The sequence below is a fragment of the Falco biarmicus genome, chromosome 8, assembly GCF_023638135.1.
Source record: "Falco biarmicus isolate bFalBia1 chromosome 8, bFalBia1.pri, whole genome shotgun sequence".
In the NCBI taxonomy this organism is placed as follows: domain Eukaryota; kingdom Metazoa; phylum Chordata; class Aves; order Falconiformes; family Falconidae; genus Falco; species Falco biarmicus.
The window spans coordinates 12,024,934-12,043,133 of record NC_079295.1 but is presented as its reverse complement, the minus strand read 5'-3'; the positions used below and the strand labels follow the sequence as shown (position 1 = coordinate 12,043,133).

The 18,200-nt window shown below is 45.8% G+C and overlaps 2 protein-coding genes across 8 annotated transcripts in view; one reads left to right on the top strand and one right to left on the bottom strand.

The window, feature by feature from the left end:
- The first annotated feature begins 807 nt into the window (after positions 1-807).
- RPE (ribulose-5-phosphate-3-epimerase) lies at positions 808-3,070 on the top strand. 2 transcript variants are annotated; one of them, XM_056348448.1, is made up of 6 exons: positions 808-987; positions 1,129-1,208; positions 1,290-1,429; positions 1,683-1,817; positions 1,985-2,071; positions 2,513-3,070. In XM_056348448.1, exons 3-6 carry the CDS (start codon positions 1,292-1,294, stop codon positions 2,633-2,635), a joined length of 483 nt encoding a protein of 160 aa, XP_056204423.1. In that variant the 5' UTR covers positions 808-987; positions 1,129-1,208; positions 1,290-1,291; the 3' UTR covers positions 2,636-3,070. The 2 variants fall into 2 exon arrangements, with proteins under 2 accessions (XP_056204423.1, XP_056204424.1); XM_056348449.1 differs by having other exon boundaries at positions 840-998.
- A 4,332-nt stretch (positions 3,071-7,402) lies between these two features.
- The window catches only part of KANSL1L (KAT8 regulatory NSL complex subunit 1 like), a 66,665-nt gene continuing 55,867 nt past the window's right edge, over positions 7,403-18,200 (bottom strand). For 5 of the 6 annotated variants that reach the window (XR_008823427.1, XR_008823429.1, XR_008823431.1 and 2 more), the window contains 5 exons: positions 17,265-17,319; positions 11,453-11,565; positions 9,760-9,940; positions 8,867-9,169; positions 7,403-8,771 (listed from right to left, as the gene is read on the bottom strand). Coding sequence is in view for 1 of the 6 variants with exons in the window: in XM_056348447.1 (XP_056204422.1) it covers positions 8,921-9,169; positions 9,760-9,940; positions 11,453-11,565; positions 17,265-17,319 (598 nt within the window). In the remaining 5 variants the exon portion in view is untranslated. Of the gene's footprint in view, positions 9,170-9,759; positions 9,941-11,452; positions 11,566-17,264; positions 17,320-18,200 lie in introns of all 6 variants that reach the window. The other variant, XM_056348447.1, reaches the window with a different exon arrangement.

Below are 18,200 nucleotides of genomic sequence, written 5' to 3'. Positions count from 1 at the left end.
GAACTGGTGTATTTCTGCTGTGAAGACAAATGATGCTGCTTAAATAGTGTTAAGAGGCCTTAAGTGCATGTCACGTTCAACAACTGTCCAGGCTGTACAAGTCTTGTCAGCGTGTCGGTCCGTCCCATCGCCTCAGCTTTTTATGCAAATGTTGTCCCGAGTACTAAATACAGAGGAGTGACGGCAAAAGGAGAGTTCTGTGTCTAAGCCTCTTGCGCAACACTGGGTCGGTCTCTCTAAAGGGCTTTGATACGCTGCTATTTGAGGCTATTTTGTTCGCAGGTACAGCCAGCACTGTTCAAACGCACCCCTCTGCTCCTGGTCGGTGCCTTACCAGCACCCACCGGCCCCAGCCCACGCCTGGGGTGCCACCGGGGCCTGTGCCCGCGCCCGGCAGGGCCCGCAGCGGCCCGTGAAGGGTCTCGAGGGGAACGAAATATAGTGTCGGGGATTTTTTTTACAAAAACCCAACTGCCCAAGCAGGCTGCCCCTCCGCTGCTTGGGCCCCTCGCCCGAAGGCGGCCGCCGGCGGGGCCGGTGCCCTCCCAAGCGCCAGAAGCGGCCCTGCTCTAGCGCTGGGCCACAGAGCCTGCAGCTCCGCCGGAGCCGCGGGGCCGGCCAGGCCGGGCCTCGGTGCTAGCGGCGGGCGGCAGCCCCCGCGCCCCTCACGGCCTCCCCGCGCCACCTGCCCCCTCAGCGCGGCGCGGCCGGAGCAGCGGCCGCCGCTCTCCCCCCCACCCAGCCCCGGGGCCCGCCCCGGCCGCGGCCCAAGATGGCGGCGGGCGGGTTGCGGCGCGTAGCGGCGGGGCGGGGGCGCGCGCCCCTCCCGGCAGGCCGCGCGGCGGCGCAGGCGCGGGACGGCGGCGGGCGGCGGCGATGGCGTCGGGGTGCCGGATCGGGCCGTCCATCCTCAACAGCGACCTGGCGGCGCTGGGCGCCGAGTGCAGCCGCATGCTGGACTGCGGCGCCGACTACCTGCACCTGGATGTAATGGACGGGTAACGGCCGGGGGCGGGCGGGGCCGGGCCGGGGGCGCGGGGGGCGGCCGGCCCGAGGGTGCGGGCGGCCCCGGCCCCCCCCGGGCGGGCGTAACCGGCGGGCGGGCGGGTCTCTCTCTTGGGCCCCAAGACACTTCGTCCCGAACATCACCTTCGGCCACCCCGTCGTGGAGAGCCTGCGCAAGCAGCTGGGCCAGGAGCCTTTCTTCGGTAAGGGGGGCCCGGCGGGGGGCGGGGGGCCCGGGCCTGGCAGCCGCCCACCGCCCCGCTGACGGCCGCCCCCGCCCCCAGACATGCACATGATGGTCGCCAGGCCGGAGCAGTGGGTGAAGCCGATGGCTGTCGCCGGCGCCAACCAGTACACCTTTCACCTGGAAGCGACAGACAATCCCGGGGCGCTGATAAAGGACATTCGGGAGAACGGGATGAAGGTGAGGGGAGCGCGGGCTTGGCGCGGGAAACCCGCCGTCCCGGCTTCGGGCGCGCAGGGGTCGGCCCCAGCCCTCTGTGCCTGCCGTCGGGCCTCCGCTTTGGCCCAGAAGGTCAGGAATGTTCACCTGGAGCGGGCTGTTGCTACTGCACTCGCCCAGGCACATAACTGCTTTCCTGGGTGCCTGTACTGAGCTCCCGCCGAGGTTGCTGTCATCGTAAGGTGCACTTGGATTTGTCTCTCCTCTCCTGCAGGTTGGCCTGGCGATCAAGCCTTGCACGACGGTTGAACACTTGGCACCTTGGGCCAATCAGATAGACATGGCTTTGGTGATGACGGTAGAACCTGGATTCGGAGGGCAGAAATTTATGGAAGATATGATGCCAAAGGTAAACTAGGTTTCTCTCTCCTTAATTATTGAGAGTTTAAAGCTCATTAACAGGATGGAGCGTAGCTATGAAGTGAATAAATCTTGTCTGGGCCTGTGAGAAGGTAAACGTAACTGTAGCAGCTGAGTGTGGGTCTCGGTGCCAGCTGTTCTTATGCTGTTTCTCAGGTTCAGTGGCTGAGGACACAGTTTCCCTCATTGGATATTGAAGTGGATGGAGGAGTCGGGCCTGACACCATCCACAAGTGCGCAGAGGTAAGAGGCTGAAGCGGAGCAGCACTCTCAGTCGCTGTGCAAAGAGAGTTAATTGTCCCTTGGAAAATAAAGCTGAGGAGGAATTGCGTTTTGACTGTTAGTTTTTGGAGGGAACAGTAAAGCACGCTTAATAACAAGATCCACTTGAGGTTTAATCTTGTGCCTTTTTTAATAGTGGCTATAGAAGCCTCCCTTAAGCCAGAAGAGTTGTGTGTTTCTTGTATGTTCAGGTAGAAATTTCCTATTTGGGGAAGAGCTGTCTTTTCTGAACTTGATTTGTGGTTGTAGTTAGAGGTATGTTACGACTGTCCCACAAGAAGCGCTCTGTTTGCCCACCAGCCTAGAATTCACCACCTCCTTACATACTTCACAGCAAGAAAAAACTCTTTGTAACAAGTGGATCTGTTCTGTGTTATTGAGTGGGTGTTTAATGTCTTTCAGGCAGGTGCAAATATGATTGTATCTGGCAGTGCTATTATGAAGAGCGCAGATCCAAGATCTGTGATCAATCTTCTGAGGAATGTGTGTTCAGAAGCAGCTCAGAAGCGTTGTCTGGATCGATGAGACCTACCCAAGCAGTGTTCAAGAAGGCTCTGTGCGTGCAGGAGAACCCTTGTTTCTCATGCGTAAGGGAGGGCTGGATGAACATTAATTATGGAAACTTGTTGCTGCTGAACAGAGGAATTGTTCCTTCACTGCAATGAAGCAAGCGGCAGTGAAAAACATTCTGGCTGTCTTTCAAGGTTGGAAATGCAATGGTTTGAACCTGTCTTGATTCTGTGGAGGCTAATTTTATGGCGCAACCTATAACGCTGATGGGACCGAACTAAACTTCAGTCAGTTGGTTTTTTGCTTGCTAGAAGAGTGTAGCATCACCACAAGCAATCTCTCTTGTGGAGGACTCTAATCAAACTGCCTTCTGCTGTCTGTATCTTGTCATTTGATCTGTGCATTCCTACAAAACTTTTCCACTGTCTGCATTAAACACCCCTCCCTTGGTGTGGTAAGTCTCCTTTGAGCTGACTGTCAAAAACAAGTGGTTTGGGGAGTAAGTTTGGGAAAAATGCAGTTTAAGAGGGCTAAAAAATCCCACGGATGCTAGAAATGTTCCTGTTTTGCTTTTCCTGCATTGAAGTAGCCTGTGTAAGCCAAGCATCAGACAAGTCAGTGCAACATCTGTACCCAGCCACAGAATGGGAAATAACTGGCTATTTGAAAGGTAAATGAGAAGGTAAGACAGCTGTGTCTGAAATTCCTGGAAGTGGTGGGATTCCATGCAAGAATATTGCTTTAAAACCCTACGTAGTTTAAAAAACTTTATCTCGACCTACAGCCTTCTCAGTTTGTAGGTGTGCTTGAGCAAACGATTAAGATAGCGACACACAGGGGCGTTGTCTGCTGAAGAGATTTCAGTGTATGCAGTCTGAACTGCACTGTGTGGAGATGGCTCTGTAGAAGGGCTTAATGCTGCTTTTAGTTAGGAAGCCAAATAGTTCTCATACCTTCAATTTGCTCGGGTTGACTTCACAGCCTGGCCTGTTTGGGCACGTGAAGGTTGGGGTTACAACCCAGTAGAGGAAGACCTGAGCAGGTCATTTTAGATAGACCTGCCTCCCATGGCTCTAATTAGTGTTGCTGACTCCTTTAATATTTCATGGTATTCCGCATGGTATTTTTCCCTTTAAGTTGTAACTACAGAAGGGTTGCAAACAGTCTGCTGCCCCAGGGGAAGAGGCCAGAAGCTCCCCAGCTGCAGCCAGTCCATTTCCACAAGGCCAAAGTCAAATCTGTTGTCGTTGCAGCAAAGCTGGGCACGTGTCACCTACCAAACGCTGAGGCACTCTTTTCCATGCCCAGACCGCGTGGTGTCCTACAGGGGGGCCTCTGCTCGGTGGCTGTGGAAGGAGATGGCTGCGGTGCAGTGTGGGTCACTGCCACTGTTCAGCAGGAGAAGCCAGGGCTAGTTCAAACAATCCAGACAGGCATCTGAAATGGCTTAACTACTGCTTTTTCCTGGGTGGTTAATAGTTGTTTAGGTAAACAAATGTGTTTGCTTCCTGTTTCCACTTGCAACTCATTTGAGACCTAGCAGAAGAAAAATGGAGTCATCTGGACCAGACGTCTTTCAGAAGAGGTTTGCCAAAAGAAAGCTTGGCTAGGGAGGGTCATAGGCTGTATGGCTCTCAGGTGTGTTAAAGCAGCTTGTTCATACTTCTGGGAAGAACCTGTGTAGGGTCTAATACAGTGTGCGTAGAGAAACCGTTGCGGCTCTGGTATCTAAGATGCAGGCCAAGCAGCCACAAATGGGCTATGAACTGTTAGTTTAGGATTTGGAAGTGTGGCCTTTCATGCTATTGAAAGCAGTAGGATAACAGCTGTAGTATCCTTGCCTCCTACAGTTGACCATAAGCTGGTTTGAAAGGGTAATCAAACTGTTTTTACCACAGACAGCCCCCCTTTTTTTTTTTTTCCGGATTAATTTTGTGGGGAACAGGTATCCCAAAGCCGTGGTAGCTAATTGATGGTACTGTGCCTATTTCAGAGCACAGAGCCGTAAGGGTATGGTTTCTTTCGGAGGCTGTAGTCACTTTGTCGTATTGACTCTTGAGTTAGGAGTGTTGTGGGAGAGAGAAATTACACACACAGTAAAACTACTCAATTGCTTCTTTTTGTCTAAATCCCACCCAGGGTTTATGGAGCTGGCTACTGCTGCAGCAGCTTTTTACACATCTAAGGTTAATTTTTTTTTTTTTTTAGTGACCACAGAGCATCCATGGAAGTAACAGTTCTTTTAGTGCCTAAGACTTCCAGTTTCTTGCCTCTGTCTATTAACAGAAGTTACCTCTTAGGGTCTACTTAGGGCTGTCCTCCCATGCTCAGTAACGTAACCCCATAGTGGAAGCACCATAGCCGGCAGGACTTGAACTGAGCACCAACAGGAAAACCGGGAGCTGCTTGTGTGGTATCCACAGGGCCAACCAAACCCCAGGACCGTTAGATGTTGCAATTCTCTGATAAAGCAAAGTTTCAGCAACAAGGGAGGGCACACTCTAGTGATACTGAGTCACATGGTCTGGAGCAGTCCAGGGTGATCTGACAGTGCAAAGGCTCTGCCTGCACTGGAAAACAGGATAAAAGGAACTCTGAAATAGTGGAGTGAGGCTGGGCTTGGCCATGTGCTCCACAGGGTGGTACAGTGCACAACCCTGTGCAAGATAAAAAACTGCAGTAGACACACACAGAGCTTAATTTTAATAGGGCTTATAAGTTTGTATTTGTACTTACATTCCATTAAGGTCCTGGATGCAGAGATGATGTGTTTAAACCTCACAGCAGCAGGGAACAGAACATAGGTGGCCTTAAAAAATGTCTTCATTGAAAATGGTAAACAAGTTCAAGGGAAATGACTTGCTTTGTGAAGCTGCAACACCCCAGTTTCATGGGGGGGGCCTCGCTGCCTTACATTTCAGCTGGTATTTCACAGGCAGCCTTTGTAATACCTTTTGCCAGAACATCAGGAGCAGCGCTGACAGCTGTTTTCATAGCTTAACAGCCAAAAGAGAAATGGGTTGGGGTTTCCCCCCACCCTGTTTAAAATTTTAGAAAGGAAAGGAGACGAGCAGGGGTTTCTTACACATTTTATGGTTTCAAGCATGAGCCTGGCTCTGAGCGCTCAGCCTGTTCCCACCACCAGCAGCTTCCTCATGACACCAACGTTCATGCAAAACTGAACTGTCTGGAGGTGGGAGTCCAGCCCTGCAGGGAAAAGGGCTGCAGGCAACAGAGTACTTGTGCTGCATGCAGGACAGGGAAAGACAAAAGGAGGGGGCTGCTGCTGTGACTGGGTTCAGTTAAGCAAGTTTGATAGCCTATCCCAGTAGTGAAAGGGGGTTACTGAAAAATTAGGTGCATAGATGGCTGGAGCAAAGACGCACAGGGTAGAAACAGAGGGCAGGGCACAGCACCTGGTCTGCTCCAAGAAGGTGGCAAATTATTAGAGGTGCTGTGGGCGAGCAGCACAGCCCAGGGCTTCCCAAAAAGCATCTCGCTTGACCTGTGCTGTGTTCCCCATCTGCCCCTGCCAGGTGAAGGGCTGCGGGAGGTAGGCAGGCGACGTGAGAAAAGCAAGTGGAGCCTGTTCTTGGTCACCCCTGCCCACTGGCCTTTGCCTGCCACACTTGCATGTGCTCTCATCTGATGATGAGAAAGCCTGCGCCCCACTCTGCCCCCCCTCGGAGAGCAGCACTGGGGTGGGCACGTGCGGAGGAAGAAATGCTCGGGCCTTGCAGTTGGTCAGGCAGCTCTTCGTGCGAGGGCAGTTGCAGTTTGCTGCCACGGGTCTAGCCAGCTGAGAGGCAGCTGTTAGAGAAAAGACTTCTGAGAGTGGTGGGGTGGGGTGATGACCAAATAGACATTTTTATAGTTTCTCCAGGGATTTTTTTTCAGTCTCCTGGCTGCCCGCCCTTTCTTTGACTAGCCTTTGCATTGCTGCCTTGTGAGGCACTAGCACAACAGCTGACAAAGAACATCTGAAGAGGGGACAAAGAAAATGTGCTTAACCTTGCTCGTATTGATAACCACTTGTGTGGCTCCTGCAGCTGGCAAGGTAACAAGCAGCTGCTTTAGACCAGCGCAGCGGAGCCTGACCCAAAAGCAACACAGTGGTTCAACAGCACACTGCAGCAGTGCAGGAACAGCTTCACAGTTCACCAGGCTGACCAGACTTGGTGAATCAAGCTCCTATCATACAGGGTTGTTTTGGCCTGGTGTTCAACATCCTTCCCTTCTCACCCTCCAATCTAGAAGAACACTCTCCTCTTGCTTCTTCCTGTAAAACGCTGGATTGCATTTCCTGACAGCACCTTCAGAAGACGGAAGACAGCTAGCTGGTTTACTTCGCCTATCCCACCTCTTAAATTGCAGAAACCTGTCACACGGCCCCCCGGGATCAGACAGAGCGGGCAGTCTTGACCTTGCAACAAAGCTGAGTGAGAGCTGGTTGGATCAGGCTTCTTAATGAATGGATGTGGGTATGGAAAAGACCTGCAAAGCATTTGAGACACGTAACTTTCAGAAACCTTTTCCCAGCAGCAGATGCGCATGCAGGACAAGAGAGATGGAAAAATCTACCTCTGTGCTGAGATGCTGAGGGGGACCTTAGCCTGGCAGCACCAGTGCAGCTTCAGTGCGACAGCAAAGCTGAGCGTCGCTGCCACTTCAGGGTGTTTGCAAAGCCATTCTTGGGCCAAGCAGGTCTCTGTGCCAAGAGGAAGCATTACTGCTATTTCTTCACTTCTAAAAGGCCATCAAATTCAGACTAGATACAACATATATAGAAATAACTTTTTAATTAAAAAAAACAACCTTGCATCAAAGATTATTGTATCAGACATCGAGGCAAGATTCAAGTTTAAGACAAACCAGTGTTAAAAAAAGTGTTTAAAAAAATAATCAGAATGTGCAATAAACTACAATGTAGCAATAGGTTGTAGTGTTGAAACTTTACTGAACTGTTTTCAGATGCCTAGGGAGTATTTCCTGTCATTTTGACAAAAAAAAAAAAAAAAAAAAAAAAAAAATTGACAGTAAAACTGGGTCATCTGTCCAGTGCCATTCCAGATATTACACGTGGAAGAAAATTTTGCACAAAGACAGAGACCCCTATTAAATTGCCTTCAACTGTCCTACACAGAAAAACTTCCTGTTGATGGATTATACATACATTCAATGTTTAATCTTTGTTAATACCTCTTGAGACTGCAGATACATTCCAAACTATGCTATTTAGATGCAAGTTTAAACAACTTGCTTTTGTTTCCTCACCAGGAACTCGCTGGGAAATTCAAATTCTATCTGGAATCACAATGGAAAGCTTTGGGGCTTTTTTCTTTATTGGTCTTCTAGACTTCAATCATCTTTTCCTTTTCAGCTAGTCACCAAATGTTGGCATACTTGCGAGACTCTTACAAGGCACTGTACAGAAATCAGAACAATTGTCTTTAACATATTAAAGCAAAATATTATGAGCCTCATTAGCTGCTGAAGGACTAAGGAAGTAAGATGACCCAAAACACAATATTCAAAGAGCTGCGTCACTGATTTGACTTGACTCCTCTTTGCTGCAGAAACCCTACTTTCTGAGGAGCGGATATACTGACTATTGAAATGCAGTGGTCTATTTCTACCTTATTGCTTGAGGACCGTCTATATGAAACATGCCCTGGCACTACTGAGAGCTGAGTACAGATTTTAAGCTAGATGCAAGGCTTCCAGAACACCTGCTTTGAAACTGCCAGTTCTCACCTACCCCTTCTCTTGCACATGGGTTACACACATGCATTTAGAGAGGCAGATTTTTGCCCCACGGTCATGCCACACGGGAAAATAATCTGAGGCTATTGCTTCTCCCCACTGTTTTTTTCAAGTAGTTTTTCTGTGTTCAGTTGAAGTTGTTGATTAAGGTAGACAGCATATCCTGCTGCACCAGAATCCACTAGAACCAGAAATGCATTTGAAAACAAACAAAACAGAAAAGGATGATTATTAACAGATGTGGCAATATGACAACAGAAAGTGAATGGTGCCAGCAATTTATGTGTGCCCACTCCCGACATCGGGAATATTAGACTTCCAGCTTGAATTAATTACTTTCTCTTGGGGTTCAGGAAGAAGAAAGTGTTGTCTTTGGGATTTATCCTGCCTGTTACAAAGCAAGAAAGAAAATATATTATATGCAGCTAACATACAGGTTTTGAATTGTGCTGTCATATGCTGGGTGAACAAGAGAGATTTTACCTTACGCTTTTCTCCACCTTAATTGGCTTTCTTAATGAACCACATTATTCCCTGTCACCTTTGTTTTCTTGTATTGTTGATTCCCAGGCAAACATTTTCGCAGTCTTCCGAGTCTTCGGCAGATTGTTTTCTTGGTGGATGGCCATTGTCTGGCAAACCAATGGGCGTGCATGAAGTACAGGGAGAGTCACTGGGGAAAGCTGCACTTGACATTTCAGTCTGATTTGTTATTTGATCTTGGCACAGTAAAGCTTCTACCTCTTCATTTTTTAGTGGAAAAACTCGAAGTTCCCACAGCCCAGACTGAAAGGAATCAGAAGGGTAGGAGTGAGGGTGGAAAAAGAGGGAAGAGGGGGAAAAGGTATTTCAGTTCAGTCTGAACCGATTAGCTGTGTGCACAATGATCAGCTATCAAGTAACAAATGAGTGTCTGTCTGTACAGGGTTTGCAGGGCTCTTCAGATAAAGAATACGACGCTGCTAGGCACCAGCTGTCAATGTAAGCTGGCTTCATGTGGTTTTGAACTAGTAACAGAGCTACAGTGGAACAGGCACAGTATGGGAAGGGGGAAGCTCTTTTCCATGGTGCCAGACCATCAGGATACCTGACACCGTAACGATCAGGCCTGTCTGGAACCCTGGCCAACACCCCTGGTAAAAGATCCAGCATTGCTGAACGCAGGCATGTCATGCTCACCTCAGAAACACGTGCCGTGGGTACTGAGCAAGGAAATTTTTACATGTTCACAAATCTTGGGCTTCATTGATGAAGTGTAGCAACCTAGTTCTAAACAGGAGCGCTACATTCAGGATAGTTTCAGGTTCTTTGTTTTAGGTTAGATATAGTGGTCACTGAAGACCTGACCAGACCTGGAAGCTATTGGAAAGACCCACCTTCGCTTCCTGGCTCTCCCTGCAGACTTGTGCAATCCCTGAACAGACGGAGCTGTGGGCTTCTGAAGTCAAGTCGGGAGCAGGTTCAGCAGCACAATGCAGCGAGGCACAGGAACTGCCGTGGTGGTCTTTCTGCACTGAGTCTTGGCTGTGTCGTCCGTCAGCATTTTTGCTGTAAGATCTAGTGTGAGATAAGAGACAAGAGTCTTAAGGGCTGCTCCCTGCCCTTTCACAGTGCCTGGAAGTTTAGATTTTCTTTCAAAGTGTGCAGTTTCTCCTTACATACTGTCTATGTTCTACTTCTTTAAATCAAAGGAGATGAAAACACATGGTTCTTGACAACCTTGTCACAAGCGGAGTGCTGTGTGGAGGAGCTAACTGGGTAAAACAGGGCTGGAACAGGTACGCTCTGGCTGCAGAACAGCTGGTGGCTGGTCCCACTCTTGCACCTCCCTCCACATGCTCACCAGAACTGTAATTTTGGACAAGAGAAGTCAGCTGTGGGCTCTTCCCACTCAGGAGAACATGGCGTCATTCACAAGAGCCTGCGGAGTCCAAACCGCAATGTCAGCGGACGGTGCCAGTGGAACTCAGGAAGAAGCAGCAGGTCCTCGGGCTCCCCCTTCCCACCTCTGTTCTGGACTCGTCTCCAAAGCAGTCAAAATAATTTAAGACAACTAAAAAGGCTGACCTCACCTTTTGTACAAATTTGAACTAGATATAAAATACTGGCATACATCTTAAATGCCAGGTGGCAGTCTGACCTTGCTCATGTCAAGGGCAGTTTTACTTCTGAATGCAAAGAGCACTAAGATTTCACCAAGGAGTTCATAGTGTTTCAAAATTAAGGGGACATACAGAACTTGTATTATTCAGTACACTTTCTAAAGCTTTTTTGATGTTCAAAATCGCTTAAAATAAGAATTCCTTAATAGAGTTTAGCTCTAATTTTATCCTGCATTAAAAAAAAAACCCTCCCTTTGCATATTTATTCATAGTGTCACAGTTCACTTTCAGCCAAGAATAGACACAAGCATATGATAAATAGCAGAAAAAGTTATCCCAGCATTTATAGGATGCTTTTTGTCCTGGCAGATCCTGAAGCAATTTATGGGAGTCATTTTCTCAGAGCCAAACTGCAGATACGGTTTTATGATGTTCACTCTCATATGCACTACTTTTTGCAAGACTTCTAGGGCTTGTATTTAATTTCTGATGAGTTTTGCACCAGACGGTAAGCCTGTGAGAATTAACTTATTTCACGCAATGACTTTTTTAAGCCTACGGTCCCTGGCACAGCCTAGGACCCTTCAGTAATGCGTCTCTGAATGCAGTGGACTTTCATCTAAATCAGGTGAGTGAAGAAGGGCTCATTTTACACTTGGTGGCTAAAGTCGAAATAACTGGGAGTGGCACAAAATAGCAGAGCTATGTGTTCGGTATGGGAGTAAGATTTTTATTCACTAATACCAGTTCACTAACATGCCAAATTTTGGTAAGTATGCATGCTTCAGCACTGCCTTCCCTTTCCAGCCACAAAACCAAACATGCCTGGTACTGTCCCTGATGAGTTAATTAATGAAGAGTGCCCCTGTTTTCAAACTTCTCTGTGACAGCATTTCTTAAACTGCTGCACCAGCAGCCAACACCAGTGGTTCAATAGGAATGCTCTTATCAAAGTCAGTACACCTGCCTGCTATTCCTTCTGGGCCAGCGGCTCTGCTCCCACAGCGACCACCTTGCTCGCTCTCTTTCTTCATACTTCGTATGACGTAAGGAAAAAACTTCATCTGACAGATCTTCTATCTGTAACGAAATACAGGGGTAGCAGCTGCCATAATTAGGAACATCACTAGAGACAAAGGCAGCCAATATTATATATAATTCTGCAAAAGCCTGTTCACCAAATGAGGAGGCAACACAATGCATGCTTGCGGTGCAAAGGCACATCAAAACACATATGCATTCAGCTTAAAGTCTCACTAGAGCTCTAGTATATAGGATGCTGTCACTTTCATTTTATTTCTTTACATGTCTGTCTGTGGTTGATGTGAATGGATATACAAATTATACCCCCTCCCCCCCCAACACATTTCTCTCTATGGTGAGAGGCAGAAAATTAAGAGGACAAGTATTCATTTGCAAATCAAGGCAGTATTAAAAGCATGTAATAAAGACAAGCAAAAATTCTAGGAGTTTCCAGAGACTGCTTTAGGAGGAGAGGCTGGGAAGCAGCAGGATTTGCCAGCACGGAGAAATAGGTCTGCCTGCGATCACCAAGGACTTTGATAGCTCCACATTGAGAGGAACTCAGCAAACCTGAGATGCTGCATTCCTGCTACGAAACCAAGCAGCAAATGGTTTCTGCTTCGAAAGAGACTATTTCTTAGCAAATGATTTGCATGACTCCTGTAGAGCTTAAAACAGCCTTCATGTGAGTACTTTTAACTGCTCATAGCCAAACAAGAGCCAGCTTTTTAGGTAAAACTGAGATGTAAGCTATTGCATCTGACCTTCACTGTGAAAGAACCATCTTCATTTTTCCATTGGCAGCACACCAGGAAGTTTGCTCAGACATAGCTGGGCGAGAAGCACTTTGCTGCCCTTCCCCCTCACTCCCCAGATGGCCGGGTGAGCTCTTGGCTGGACCCCTCCAGCACAGCTCAGAGTTATTTCAAAGTGCTCCAAACCATTCAACCTCTTCAAAGTTCACCTAAAAAGCCAAGGTTGGCAAAAGCATATGAGTGCTGCAGCCATGGATTTTATGCCAGCCACTCCCAACTCAAAAGCAGAGGAATTCTAGGAAAGAACAATTCCTGGTTGTAGGAGCCATGAAGCTGCACTGCCAGATTGGTCCTGGATGAGAATCATATGAATAATAGGGGGGGGGGGATGTCATGGAAAAGAAATTTATTTTTTCGGTAAAGCAAAATCCGCAGTGGTATTATACAAGTAACGTTTATCTTCTAATTGAGTCTGATAAAACACAGAACCAAACACAGAGTCCTCGCTGCAGTGCCAGATAGCGCCATACAATATAGGTTGTGCTGTCAGCTAGAAGTACTCCGCTCCAGGCAACTTAGGGCCCTGAGGTTTTGTGCAGAAGCCATTCTTTGTATCAAGTCTTGCAGCACTAAGGTAGTTCATGACCATTATGGTACAAGTGCCAAGCATTAGAATGCTGTAAACTATCTGGTAGTGGCACTCAGCTTACCAGAGAGCACATTTCCAACCTAGATGGCTGGTCATGAACTACAGCACCGGAATGAAATTTAATGGGGTCAGTGAAAAGGATCACCTGCTGTAGCAGGGGGGTGGACCGGATATCTCCAGAGGTCCCTTCCAACCCTGACCATTCTGTGATCCTAAAGACAGCAGTACGATCTGACTCGGCCACAGGACTTGCTTGCTAAAACTGTAGCTGTCCAGTTCCTCCTGAGCCCAGTGTTCAACAGGAACCTTCAAACAAACAGGCCTGCTTTGTTTGCCCATCTCATGACTGCTTTTTGAAGATTCCTCATTGCTTTAATTTATTTATGTTAAACACAAACGACTTTGTTAGCTGCTGGTTTCCTTTCATGTAGGTCAACTTAATGGCCTTCCTCCTCTCTCTGGAATTCACCAGCTCTCTCACTTGGATGGCATCAGTACGGGGCTTCATCTCAGTTCAGATTCTGTCTTTCCAAGGTCAGTGATGTATAGCGTGAAAGTGAGAATTTTATGAACTACAAAAGTGCTATTCCCTCAGGGAAAATTCAGGATTTTTCTGTGTGCTCAGATTTCCTTTGAAGTGGAAACAAAAGATAATTTTGAAAGAAAAACTTAGACTTTGAAAATACTTTTCTTAGCAAATTGCCAAAACTTTTCATGCTGGGAAGAAACTTCATTTTTAACAAGCTTCCTTTCAAGAATCAAAGTCCACATTCCTGTCCAAGCAAAGAGTTTTGAAAAATACAGAAATAAGCCTTACTGTTCCTTTTCCATAGCTGGTGATAGCAGATTTAACTACTTGCTTATTTAAAATGAGTTTTACATTTTCTTATATAAAGATTATTCTTTGTTCTACGAATAAAATCCTGTTACATCGGAGTAAAAGGTTCAGCACAGCCTCTGCTCCTCCCCAGCTTTGTGACACTTTATATATTTACTCCACCAGCTTTAGGTTAATTTAAACTTGCTTTAACTGGAGAAATTTGATTATTTTTTTTTTTTCCCCTTCACTAAGGTTAGTTTGAAAAAGGACAAAAGAACTGTCATTCCTCAGTGGATGGGTCTGGCAGTGATGTTGAGAGAAAAGACTATTAGGAAGGCCTGCTTGTAAGGCATGTCTAATGATTTCACTCAAAGAAAAAGACTTAAAGCAAACCAAGATTTGGACACACACCCACACACACCCATCGCATCTAGTTAAGCTGCAAGACACTGTGCATGAATGTTGAATTGCACCAGGAATATTTCTGAAAGGTTCTCAAAACAACAAAGTCTGTGCTTCGGTCTTTGGCTTCATGGGAAACACTGAGTCATAAGCCATGAAAACACTTATGCAAAACTAATTACACACAGAATTATTCCAAAGTATTTGTCATTACTAAAACAGCTACAAAATAAACTTGAACGTTACTTTACAACTATGCCTTGCCAGAAACTTTAACCTGGACAAAACAAATTAAAAACAAAATAAAACAGGAAAACCTGCGCCACACCCTCCCATGCCTTAAAGCAATAACAGACTGCAAATTCATACATGCAAACCAGGAAACTCAAATGCTCTATTTCCAAAAACTAAGTATTTTTAGAGCAAGTAATAGAGCAGACATAGATAGTAGATTAACTTTTGCATTGCCCATTTGTTTGTTATGTTTGTCCTTGTAAGGCGGAATTTCCAGAAACAAAAATGAGACACCCAAAGAACCATAAGCTTTTTGTACTCAAATAGAGACAATAATGGTTAATAAGCCTGACTTTCAGAAACTGCTGAGTTCCTGTCCCTGGAAGTGTGGCTCCTATAGAACATGACACATTTGGGACCTCACATTTTAATGTAACTTGTGGAAACTTTGGATGCAAACTTGTTGCACAGATTCAGGTTGTTGCATTGAAAGCCTTATGGAGAAGAGGGAGAAGATTAAAAAAAAAAAAGAGGAAAAAAAGGTATCAAGTAGAACAAATCCCTAACTGCTGGCTGACACAAGAACTACTCCAGAAGTTTTAAATTTAGCCATGCAGAAGGTAGGCAGAACAGAAACTGTTACACAGTCCCACCACAGGCTACTATGCAGTGGCAAGCAAAGGAAAAGCTTACTTATGTAAAAGCAGAAAGTATGTTTTGCCCTCTCTCATCCTTCACGAATAATCTACTGAAGCTTGCCTTGATTTCAGCACAAGGAACAATTTCAAGAGTCTCAGAATGCAAGTGCAGAAAATGCAAAAAGGTAATGCTGCTGTTTTCTCATGTCATTTCCCAAGCTTACGCAGTAACAAATCTAACTCGGCCTAAAATCTAAAGCAAAGGAAGTGGAATTATGATCAGACAACCACCTTTTCTTAGTATTCTGAAAAACGTCCAAACCAATTAACATGATCCCAAAACAAAAGGGGAAAACTGGCAATAGACAAACAAGAACTTTTAGCATTTTTCTCTTGTCTGACATCTCTCTCTTTCTACCCAGCAGCTGGCAGACAATACAGAAGCAGTGGACCACAGCAGGAGGCAAAGCTGCTTTATTGTTAACTCAAGTTATTTCCTGGCCAAAGGATGAATCATACAGGATCAACTCGTCATGCCAAATACAAATGTAGTGGGAGGGCTACTAAACAAGAGATTAGCCCATGAGCTTCAGAGAGAGACACCTTGAAGTCCCTTCAGCAAAATCGCTAAATGTACATGAGACAAGTCATCTGTATGGGTTCTGAAATCTAAACAAGACATTGACCGAGTCTTCCAAGCAAGTCCTTTGAAGCCCTGAAGTCAAATCACTGTTGAAATTCTTCTTTTTCCCCTGCGAGTGAGCAATGAATAGTAGATTCTCAAGGGACAGCGACTTGCTGCCGTTATTATTATTCTCCAAATGGTTTAATCAAATATCCTTGCAAGATGGTTCTCCTATGTATGTATTTTGACCTTCTCACTACAAAAGATCAGGAATGTTTCCTGCTAGCAGAGATGGCACCAAACTAAAAGGCAGTGGGTCAAGGTCACATAAATCTGACCACCAGATTTCACAAGAATTTCTCAAGTGATGAGGAAAGGCAGGGACAGAGTAAGTTTTTCCTTTCCGTCTGATCCAAGAGTATGGTGCCAGGTAAGTGCAGCTACACCAGGCAGGGAGCTGAGATGGTGATGCTCTCCAAAAGAAAAGGTTCATTTCCATGAAGCAGGCAGCTACAGACCTAGTAAAACTGTGTGGAAGCTAGCATCTTTGTGGAGAGTGTATTTTCTACCCCAAGGGAGTGGCACAAAGCTTTGTTTACTGTGTTTAGGATAACCTTCTGTACCGCTACCCAAATGCAATCTTTTCCTACTAAGGCACTTAAACCCTGGTTGTAGAGAGTGTCTGAAAAAGGAGCTCAAGAACAAACATTGTGCATGAAGGTACAAATGTAAGTCCTAGAGTTACTACAGCTGATAGTGGCCGACAGCAAAGACTGTAATGAGGTTAGAGTTATCAAAAAGACAGCAAAACAGGCATGTTTCTGGAAAAAAAGCCACAAAAAGACTGGAAGGACAGAAAACCAGCCCAGAGACCAGACGTGCTGGTACATTCACACTGGGGTTAGGAAATGCATCCAACATCTGATTAGGGGAGAAAGGGACCCCCAGCTGCAAAGTCCATGGGCATTCCCTGGAAGAAAAAGGTGGATTCTTATGTCTGGAGGAAGCAACAGTAGCACACGATGTGCAAACTTAGTGCAAGAGGCAAGCAGGAAATGCTGAAGGTTATGTTGTTCCTGACAAAGCAGAAAGAAGAAAAGTTTGCTCCCAACAGGATGGTTGCAGGAAAATGAACACCGAGAAGAAAACTGAGGAAACCTGCTGGGCCCATGTGCAAAAAGCCTGTTTACCTTCTGAAGAGCAACGCACCATGGGAACTGGCCATGAAAGAAGAGGATGGGAAAGGACAGACATTATGGCACAGGTAGCCCTGAGGAGACAGTCACAGTGCGAGATCAGGTATCGCAGTGCTCAGGAGCGGGGGCGGCAGAGGCCTGACCAAAGGGACCCTTTTGGGAGCACTGACTGTGCCAGCACCAAGGGACAGAAGAGCCAAACGAACAAGTGACCAATGATTATTAATGGATTCGCTCACATTTCTGTCATCCACCATAGGGTCAAGTAGGTTGGGATAAGACATTTTCACAATCTGATACTTAATGCTTCATTTTTGAAATTTGAAGCTTACCAGGATTTGCGTGAAGTCAGTGACTTTGGAAAATATATACCGATTGTCCCAATTATATATCTAGTTTAATTAAGAACTGGTGACTTAATTAAAAATACAGCCTACCTCTTCTTCATCTGTATGAGATCTTTCTAAAGGTTGAAATTCAACAACTCTCCAGCTAGAAATGAGACAAGGGAAGTCAAATTAGTTTACTTAAATGCTGTTTCATTGTTTCAGCAATACAAACAAATCTTCTGTTTCTACACTATATTGTTAGTTACCCCTTCTTCAACACTGCTATGGCCTCAAAATTTCTTTCAATTAAAATCATTTCTTATTTAAGGTGCCGATAACAGATGCCAGAAATGTAGGTTTTCCTTTCCCAATCCAATATCCAACCTTTCCTTTTCCCAACACAGTCTTTAAGCTATCCAATAGAGCCTTAATAATATTTTTAGCTTTAAAGACAATATAAAAGCAAATACAAATTAGAGATTTAAAATATGTAACAATTGCATTTAGCCATTTCAGGCCATTTGCTAGTAAGATACTGAATTATAGCACAGGAGATTAATTGCCCTGTTTTCACAATTTGAAGATTTTTTTTTTTTTTAGAGTAAGAACAAGTAATTTATACTATGGAAAAAATTAAGCTTATTCTACTGTATCAGAATGGATACATTTTGGAAAAATATGCTAAAACCACTTCTGTTTAATTCACTGAAGATAGTTAACTATTTTCATATGACCCATAACACACAAAACCCCCAGTAACCTCCAAATAACCACTCAGAGTGTATCAGCCTTATGGCACATTTAAGGCCACAACTATCACTACATTTAAGATGATAAAAACCCACTTCTGTTTTTAGCTTGTCTGTGCATCTGCTACCTCCCTGTGTGTATCAGACTGTTTCCCTTGTACTGTCAGTTGTCCAGTCTTCCCACCACTTCAGTCACACAAATTGAAGTGCACAGAAAAAAAGCCCCAATCGCATGAGAAGTTCATCTTAATACTATAAAATTATGTAACTACATGTTCATGATATTCTTAGTTAA